The sequence below is a fragment of the Sprattus sprattus genome (genome assembly GCF_963457725.1).
Source record: "Sprattus sprattus genome assembly, chromosome: 13".
Classification (NCBI taxonomy): domain Eukaryota; kingdom Metazoa; phylum Chordata; class Actinopteri; order Clupeiformes; family Clupeidae; genus Sprattus; species Sprattus sprattus.
In genome coordinates this window covers 5,201,826-5,211,974 of record NC_137911.1, presented here as the reverse complement: position 1 = coordinate 5,211,974, position 10,149 = coordinate 5,201,826, and the positions used below count along the sequence as shown (strand labels likewise).

The 10,149-nt window shown below is 43.0% G+C and overlaps 1 protein-coding gene across 1 annotated transcript; it reads right to left on the bottom strand.

Annotated features, from left to right (window-relative positions):
• Positions 1-7,344: 7,344 nt before the first annotated feature.
• On the bottom strand, positions 7,345-10,149 carry bmp2a (bone morphogenetic protein 2a; the record flags this gene model as incomplete). The annotated part of the gene is made up of 2 exons (XM_080849893.1): positions 9,766-10,149; positions 7,345-8,210 (listed from the first exon to the last, which is right to left on the bottom strand). Exons 1-2 carry the CDS (start codon positions 10,121-10,123, stop codon positions 7,345-7,347), a joined length of 1,224 nt encoding a protein of 407 aa, XP_080706019.1. The 5' UTR covers positions 10,124-10,149.

The following is a 10,149-nucleotide window of genomic DNA, read 5'->3' as shown; positions in this document are numbered from 1 at the left end:
CAATGGAAGTGGCAGGACAGGAAATGGTTACCATAAACGACTTACAAGTCTCAGCCCCTTAAATGTGGAGAACTGAGATATTGCAACACTCACCGATCGCATTAGTCGGTGATCTGGGCTGGAAGCAGTTCAAGCAGAGCAAAGTATGGTGTGGTCTGACATTTAGCATGGTTGCTGCTACAAATGCAACATTAACAGCTGCACTATGTTGCAGTGACTTCTTGTGGTTTAATTAGGATCAAATGTCTGTTACACTGGGCCTCATTTATAAAAAGTTGCGTAGAAACCATCCTACATTTTGTCTAAGACATTTTCTGAAGTGAGATCCACAGAAAACGAACGCACAGCCGAATCTCCGCCCTCAAAACGCCCCTATTTAATCTAATTAGCATATTATCAATGCACAAACAGAACGCATCCTTAATGCACAAACTCTCTGTGACAATGGCAAGCGAGAAAGAAACATGTAAACAGAAGAATTACAGTGAGGCTGACATGGACGTTCTGCTGATGGAAGAGCAGTTGCGGGCCAAAACATTGTTAGAAAGCCTGTCTGGTTGCGTAATGGCAAAAGCAAAGTATGTGACATGTAGTAGACACGTCTCCGAAGCACCAGCGGCCGCACCTGCGGTACAAGCACTAGAAGCCGCATCTGCGGCAGTAGCACCTACTGCTCCAGCATCGGGGCCTAGCCGTTCATCCCCACCTTCCCTTCAGCATGCCTTGGTGCTCCACTACTACGGTTTTTATAAATCTGTACTTTGACGTGGATTTGATCGCACGCACACTCTAAGATCAAATCTGTGCGTAAGTACGTTATATAAAACAGGCCCATTGTCTCCTGTATTTGAAATAGTTATGCCAAGACATATAACACCGGACCACAACTTTATGTCTAAAGCTTGGTCAAGGTTTAGTTACCCTTGCATGCAAAATGATCATAGTATCTCTTCAGTGGATATGCTCTTATTGGATGAGTCTACGGGCCTCATTTATAAAACGTACTTACGCACAGATTTGATCTTAGAGTGTGCGTGCAAATACATCCACGTCAAAGTACAGATTTATAAAAACCGTGTTAGACATGGAAAAGGACGTATTTCTACGTCTTGTTTCAGTTTGCGTAAGTGCATTTCCTTGTGGCAATACTGGAGTACTGCAGGAATTCAGAACTCTCCGAGCGCCGGCACGATGTTTCATCATCATCATCGTCAGCACCACCGTCACCATTAGGGCTAATGGTGAAAGACCAAATTAATGTTTCGCTCAATAAAATCAATTCAACTATTAGAATAATTCACACATGAATGAAATTCACGTCTAATAGGTATTCCGTTTTAATTTCACAAGTGAAATTAATATAAAAAGTCTATTAGTGGCTTAGTTTTCAGTAGGAGATATGGCTGCATTGGCGTTGTTAGAGGATATTGCCAACTGCGCAATAAGGAGAGAAAGGGTTTTGTTCGTGATTGCGCAGACTTTTTGACACAGGCTGATGTATGGCTGATAAGCAGGTGCCGCTTGCCGAGAACGGCTCTGTTAGAGCTTTGTACCCAAATGGCCCCTCGTCTACAGAGGCGCACCAGATACAACTAGGCCATACCCGTTCAGATCAGGTTTTATCTGTTCTTTGATTCCTGGCTACAGGAACGTTCCGTCGAGAAATTGGAGACCAGTCGAGTATATCCCAGTCATCATTTAGCAGAATTTTGCCCGATGTTCTATTTCCATACAGTGCCCAGGAAAAGCAAAATGTGAAAGAGGATTTCCTGCGTAAAACAGCATTCCCAATGTATTCTCATCCAGATTGCGCACACTAAGATAGCCTAGGAAGCCCACTTCAATACAGCACATGCCCGTGCGCGGTCGGTAGTGGAGCGCAGCAGGGCATGCTGAAGGGAAGGTGGTGATGGCCGGCTAGGCCCGGATGCTGGAGCAGTAGGTGCTGCTGCCGCAGATGCGGCTTCTGGTGCTTGTGCCGCAGGTGCAGCCACTGGTGCTTCGGAGACGTGTCTACTACATGTCACATACTTTGCTTTTGCCATTACGCCACCAGACAGGCTTTCTAACAATGTTTTGGCCCACATCTGCTCTTCCATCAGATGAACGTCAATCTCAGCCTCACTATAATTCTTCTGATTACATGCTTCTTTCTCACTTGCCATTGTCACAGAGAGTTTGTGCATTAAGGATGCGTTCTGTTTGTGAATTGATAATATGCTAATTAGATTAAATAGGGGCGTTTTGAGGGTGGAGCACAATTCGGTTGCGCACAATTCCACGATCATTTGTGATTTATAACCGAAGGATTGGCGTTTTTTGTGTGTACTTTCGTTTTCTGTGGATCTCACTTACGATCATTTCAGAAAATGTCTTACACAAAATGTAGGATGGTTTCTACGCAGCTTTTTATAAATGAGTCCCATTGTCTGAGTGGTGGGGATTGTGGCATCCATGGCAGGCCCATTATTTGGAGACTGGAAGTGTATCATTGGGGTACAATTATGGGGATTGAATTTTCACAGTAATTCTAGTATTCCCACAAATGATTGTATTATATTGAAAAAAGCCACTGAAAAAGAAACCCAATATTGTTCTTGAATACATGCATGTCATCATCATATACCACTATGTTTTTCATTTGTGGTAAAGCTATTGCTGTTCTGTTTAGAGCTGTTTCTGTAAGTGCCATCGGTGATATACCTGTCTGATATTTGGCATTAAAAACAAACTTAAGCTAGTCCAAAACAGAGGCTTGTGTGAAAGTAATTCCTCCATTCACGTTGTGTAGAGTATTTTCAGACAGTACCATCATGGAAGTTGCATTCTTGAGACACAAATGAGTGACTCATTGACTCATTGTGGTAAGTCAGCTTAATACTTGGCTTCTATTTCAAGGGTGTTATTTCAGTGCTTAGGTCTGTGGAACTAGTAAATCTCATGCTGAGAGATTATAAGAAGAGCTTGTGTCTCAGTAGTTTGGGAATTTCCTTTGTAATTACCTGTGCTATCTTTCTTCACCTGGGGACTGCGCTTAGCTACCGTACTGCAATGGCTGGAATGTAAACAAGCCCCCATTGAAAGCTTCCTGAGAGAAAAATCTCTGAAAGCAGCAAGGTTTCCATCAGAGGGAAAACAGGGAGGGGATAATGAACAGTGAGGGACTGAAACATCTAAATGACACAGTGTGGCGCGCCTGGAGGCACCTATTACCCATTGCGCACCCTTTTATTGTTGAGGATACTCATCATCATCTCTGTGTTAGAAGGTTGAAGGCGTTGAATTGATGTCTGATTAAAAATCACAGCGTGACATCTTGATCTTTTTAAATGCTGTGGACAATACTTTTCAAAGGGTTCACACACTGACTATCTCTTATGTCATTTCAGATGTGCACACACATAGTACATACACAAATACACACTAAAATGGCTATTCAAAATGCACAAATGGGGTTAAATGCAAGCCATTCTGTCTGTTGTAATTTACTGCTCATGACAGCAAATCATTATGTCCATCCAAGTGAGCTACTTCTCAGAAACACTGGTTGGTCTGTTTCAATGACAAAAGTTACAGCACTGAGAGGCCTACGTGTAGAACATTGAACTGAAGAACAGGTCTAAGAACAGATCAAAGAGGCATACATGTAGAACATTGAACTGAAGAACAGGTTTAAGAACAGATCTGAGAGGCCTACGTGTAGAACATTGAACTAAAGAACAGGTCTAAGAACAGATCTGCCACAGCTGTCAAGGCACACATGGAATCAGCTGCATTTCAGGCAGTATTGTTCTGGTGCTCAGAGGATACTTCAAGACTTGTGATGCTGTTATACTGCATCTGGAGTGTTGCCATAGAAACAGCACAAACCCTAAAGCAACCCATTAAAAGAGGGGAGTGGGCCGTACATAAGGGAGACAACTGTGGGCCGGAACCATTACAGGACTGCTGCGTCGGACTCGGAGAGGGTGCCAAGTGTTGTTCAGTTTGATCTATAGCATGACTGGAACAGTAGGTGAGGAACTGAGAGAGGACTGACCCAGACCACACCTCATTGCTTAATATGTGTGTTTTTGGTGTTTCTGTGGAAGTGTGGCAAAAGGGAGAGATGTAAAAGAATGATGTAGAATGAGACTATAGTTTCCACACTCCCTCCCTGGTCCATGCAAGGTTTATACACTTAAGCAGTGAAAACAAACCATTAACTTTGTGAGTCCCGTCACTGGGCTGAGGCTCTCTCTCTCCCTGGCTGCCGGCTCGGCCATTCTAGGTCAATATTCATTGGATGCAAAATGGGAATGAATTAACTTGTTGCCTCCTGGAGTAAATAAAAATACCAGGACTTGGCCACTGCCGCTGCTGTGAAGCCATCCGGGGTATATTATTTCCCTTCACTGTGGTCAGGCCGCTGTGCTGCAAATGTGGACCAGATGAGATCCTGGTTCACGGTTCTGGGCTAAATAAGAGGCTTCGGGACACATTCCCTCCATCAAAACTCCTTCGCCCAAAATCAACCCCTGCTGGAGCTCCAGCGAGGGCAGCGGCCTGCATACATGTGCAGCCCAGGTCACATGACAGATGGGAGGGAGAGCAGAGGAGCCCAGAGAGAGGAGAAGAGAGGAGAGAGGAAGGGTGCCCGTGGAGTGAGCGGAGCGGAGCAGAGGGGGGGAGAGGAAGGGGGCCCATGGAGTGAGCAAGCGGAGCCGAGCGGAGGGGGGAGGTGGGGGTGTTATTGCAGGGTAGAGAATGGAACCCTAATGAGCTGAGAACACCTTGAGTCATCTGAGACATTTTACAAGTGCTTTGTAAAGAGTAAAGAGTGCACACACACACACACACACACACACACACACACACACACACACACACACACACACACACACACAAACAGCAAAAGTAACACTGCATGTTGTCAGCATTAGCCAAATAAGCCACACTAATTACCTTGAAATGACCGTCTGGCTTTATGGACTGGTTACCAAGACTAAATAATGTACACAAACGTTCATACACAACTTCCTCTGGACGTTCTATATGTGTGCAAAGCTAAAACCTTTCAGACACCTTTCCTCTTGTCTCCTGAGGAGTGCTCTTTGAGCAGCAACAGTGACGTTCCAATGGCCTTATCTTATCTGTCAACCTAGTCACAACACCAATTATAAGCTCATTAAAATAGAAAATGGCAATCGGCCCTTCTTATCTAAAGCATGTCTTAGGAATGCAGGCCTTTGTCACAAAGATGTGTTTGCTTCACTGGCTAATCTGAATCATTTATGGTATGTTGCATTTTCCAGTGGATCAATTATGTTAGGCATTTAATTTACCTGTAACTATAACTATAACTATAACTGTCGCGTGTTGCTAGAAGTAAGACTGTTTGACAATGTGCACAGGTCCTCAGACAAGCATCTCACCAGTCAGGGAGTGTCTCTTCCTTATGGCAGGCACATCTGTAAACCATACAGGCCCTTTTGGGAGCGTGGTCCATGTGTTGCACCGCATGGCTGTCAAAAGCCATAATGCCAGAGTGACCCCTTAATGAACTTCCAGTATCTATTTTCAAACAGTTTGGAACTGACTGCACCAATGCTTCACAACAAGATCCCCATGCTGCCATTCCGTGACCTTGGAAAATGAATAATCTTATTAAACCTCATTGACCCCGCCGGCCGCATGACACATGCCATGTGCACAGCTGAAAAGCTGAAATATGTTTTTTTCAAGAATTTTGTTTGGAAAATCCTTGACTGGCCAAGATTTATCATGCAACTACCACCAATCACCAGAGCTTTGGGTTACCCAACTGTCTTGCTGGGGCATCGCGGACAACCCTAATTAACTGGCATGTGTTACGTGGAAGTCATCTGCAGTGCATGTTTTACCACCCTTTGGACGAGTTATCTGTATATGAGTGTAATGTTGTTACTCATTACTCATTGACAGAGGAGTGCATAGCAAGGAAATACTGACAGGTCTGCACAGTGGGAAGAGAGAACTTGTAAAATGTTTGGTTTTCTACTTGTTAATATAGAAGCCCTGTCCATTTTGTTCAACAGCAGATCACCCCCCACACCCACCTTAAAGTCTGACTCCTCTTGATAAAAGCACTTTATTGATGTGTTTTTTCCCCTCAAAGTTTTTGACATTTGAGTTCAAGTAAAAGAACATCAGGACCCAGCTAGCATTCAGTTTGACTTATCAACACGTTCCACAAATGGACTAGAAGCCTTTAAAAGCTACAAGATGTATTGGCCTAGCAGCATATATTCTCTCATTCTGTGTTCCTGATAATTGTTGACATGTTTTAACAGGGAACAGAGCTCCATCTCTAGTGTAGACAATGCTGTTAACTTGAATGACTTATAACTACATTTCATTCTATCCATGGGTTTCCAAGAAGCAAACCTATGTGTTTGGGATGGTAAAACAACAACCCTAAAGCGAGTCAGAGAAGCACATAGATAGGACATGCTATAATTATGGTCTCAAAGGAAAGAGTTGATTAAGATGACTCCATGGGCTCAAACTGTGGAAGAAAGCTCACATACCAGCACGTTTCCTGAGCATTCAGTGTCAGCTACCTGTCACATTGTGTGTTTTTTTTTTTTGGTAATGAATTGCATTCACATTAACATTTACTTAGAAACCCCATGGTATCCCATCTCTTCAATACTGCACAGTGATGCATACATATGGGCTGTGCCCAGCGAATTTGAAGTCTGTTCCACTCCGGTACTAGGGCAGCAGTGATATAATGTTCACTAAATGACAGATTAGTTGAACTCATAGAAAAGGCTAATTCACAACTATACATTAAAAAGCTTACATTGACTAGACTAGTGCTAAGAGCACATAGCACTAATGTTTATTGCAGTGCTTTAAGAAGTCATGATGGGGCTTTTGCTTCAGCTTGTTAGGGCTATGCCTTACTCTGTACAATACCAGAGTAGACTTTATTTTCACCAATCAAATGTTTAAAGGAAACACACAATTTGCCATCTATGGTGAGTTGAATATTGTACACATCTATATATTTTCCACTTGATTATACATAAATAGATATAAACTATTTACTAAAAAGTGGTTATGAAAGAAATAAATACAAAATAACAGTCTGAGCATGATACTTCATGTGCGGAATTGTACTATTTCAAATGTACATCAGAAATACATTATTTGAACTCCGATTAAAATATTTATTTTCCCAACTTAATAGTAGACATAAATATACTCTTATACCTTTTTTCCAAAATATGTGTTTTACTTTCTTATAAATAAAGATTTCATTTGGAAATAAAGTGTCCTTGCAAAAGTTTTATTCCTTTCTTTTTTCTTATCTGAATTTCAACGGCACCCACAGCCTTCAACAACCATGTCTTGATAGTTTTTCAAGATGACTTTTTCATACTCATCCAGGTAGAGCAGGGAAATAGGACTGAGGTCTGTAGGCACACAACATGCCCTGGGAATGTTTGTATTTACGGAGTTCACCAAAGTCTGGACAATGGCGTGATTGGTTGAGTTGAGGTGTTCTGCCAATGGAAAGGGGCACTCTCCTTGGCAGTAGAAGGCATGATAACCTGGCGGGGCAACAATCCAGTCATTCCAGCCCACGTCACTGAAGTCAACATAGAGGGCATGCCTCCTGCAGTTAGCTTTGTGCTTCTTCCTCTGCTTGTTGTTGCGCGCTTGCCTCTTCTCCCGTGTATGGAGAACCTGTCCCTTGCCGTCATGGCTGAAGGTGACCAGCAGCGGCCTCATCTGAGGCCACGAGTCCTCATTCTGGTGCACTGACCTGCTCACCCTCACGTGTCTCTGCGCATCGCTCTCTTCACTGTCCAAGTGGACCACCTCCACCATGAAACCATGGTTGGCGTGTCCTTCCATGGTCCAGCGGTTCACAGCGGGACTCACGTCAAAGCTTTCCCACTTGCTCAAAGCATGCTGCACCAGTCTGGTGTCTAGGAGTCTCGTGATGGGCTCTTTGAAGGGTATGGCAGGTTTAATAACCTCATGAATGTTGATTCGATGGTAGCCGGTGCTGCTGCTGCTGCTGGTGCTGTTGCTGCTTGCGATAGCACCCATGACTTGCTCCCTGTAAATACGGAGCTCCGCTGAGGTGATGAGCTCCTCCCCAGGAATAGATGTCAGGTTGAAGAAGAACCGCTGTGTTGTCTTCCCACTGTGACTGCTAAGTTCCTCTGATGACTCTATGTGTGGGGTAGAGAATCAAACATGTCAGACAACCATTAACCTGTAAATGGGATGACTTTTCAGTACTGGGCTGTTGCTTCACATCAAAATCAGTAAATTGTCTTAACTAAAATTTTCTTTCATAAAACTATGAGATTTTTAATGTTCTGAAAATAATTATTTTTAAGGATCTCAAGTGGCACGATTCAGACTAATGTTTAAGCGCAGAGGGAAGTACAGAGATGCAAACTTCTACTTAACCAGTGGTCCTTCGTTGTGGCCAAGTCCTTACCACTGCATGCCAAACAGCTATTTTTTGTTTGCAGTCTTTGATGGGATCATGCCCATTTCCAACCACACAAAGATTTTCCAGCCAGACAAACCTTTCTCTTTACTTTAACCATTTGGCGTCTGCACACAACAAACCTTTCTCTTTACTTTAACCATTTAGCGTCTGGATATAACTAACCTTTCTCTTTACTTTAACCATTTAGCGTCTGGATATAACAAACTTTTCTCTTTACTTTAACCATTTATCGTCTGCATATAACCGTCGACATTGTCATAATCTGCAAGTACAGGGGCTTGAGCTATGTAGACATAGAGGCTGGTGTCTGGCCATCAATGTGTTCATTTTTCTTATAATTTCTCTATGCGTTATGGAAAATAATTCATAATATATTACGCACTTTTCAGTTTTTCGAGAGGCTAACCTTATCCTAAATCCATGTTTTATTAAGATTACAGTCTGGGTACATGTTGGCCCATTCTCAGCCAGTTAAAAAACTTGGGGTGAAAACAGGCATATCAGAGCTCATGTTCTTGGCTGTCTCTCTAGTCAACTGGAAGACTTCCAGAAATGTTGAAAACCTGTGGCTTTGCAGTTTAAGTTAGAGAATCACTGAAATCATTTTTAAATAGGACTATGCACTTCAGTGGTATTCATACATTTGAAACACATGGCTTTACGAAGTAATTGTTCTCAGAACAGGTTTGAGCTTGTTTGTGACATTGGAAGTGCATATTTAAAGTGATTCAGGGCTCCCTACATGGTACCCTATTGATGGTACACATCTCTCTGTGTAGAAACTATGTGTTCTGTTGCAACTGTTACATGATCAACATGAGTTAAAGCTCAAGACCAAAGGGCTTGCAATTACAGTAAATTCAAAGTAAACTGAGCTAATACTTGCATGTCAGTACTGGGTTGGTTTGTCTAAGCAAGACGGCACGCCAAATTAATTACGCAACATACACCAAGACTATTATGCTGAGACAACATTATTTGTTTTAAATCAACACACTAACGTTATTTCTTTACTGACATTCTGAAGGCAGTTTACTATATGGTGGATGATAGATTAAGTCAGTACACAGACTGGGACAGAAGAGGAAGAAGAGTCGAAACGAGAGGGAGGGTGAGTGAGTGTGTGTGTGTGTGTGTGTGTGTGTGTGTGTGTGTGTGTGTGTGTGTGTGTGTGAGTGAGTGAGTGAGAGAGAGAGAGAGAGAGAGAGAGAGAGAGAGAGAGTGCGAAACAAGAACTGACACTTTGTATATTTCATTTTTCTTACCATCGTGATGAAAGCTTCTAATTGTGTTCGCCCGACTGGCAGGCTTTTCTGAGTTCCTTGCCAATGACCCTTTATGTCTCCCGAGGGTTTTCTCTGAATTTGCAGAGTGCAAGTTATATAGATCCATCATATACTGTGGAATGACCGCCAACTTGCTTGGATTCGGTCTACGTTTCAGGCCAAACATGTTGAGTAGGCGAAGTTCGAAAGTGTTTAAGACGTCTTGCGGTGGGTTTTGCCTTCCAGACTCGCTATACTTCCGCCGGCCAACCTCGGGAATAAGTCCGGTGCAATCTCCGAGAAACACCTGACCGAGAAGCAGCACCATAACAGCACGGACAACGAAGAGCATGACCATTCTCGTCTGATAAATGACAACCTGTC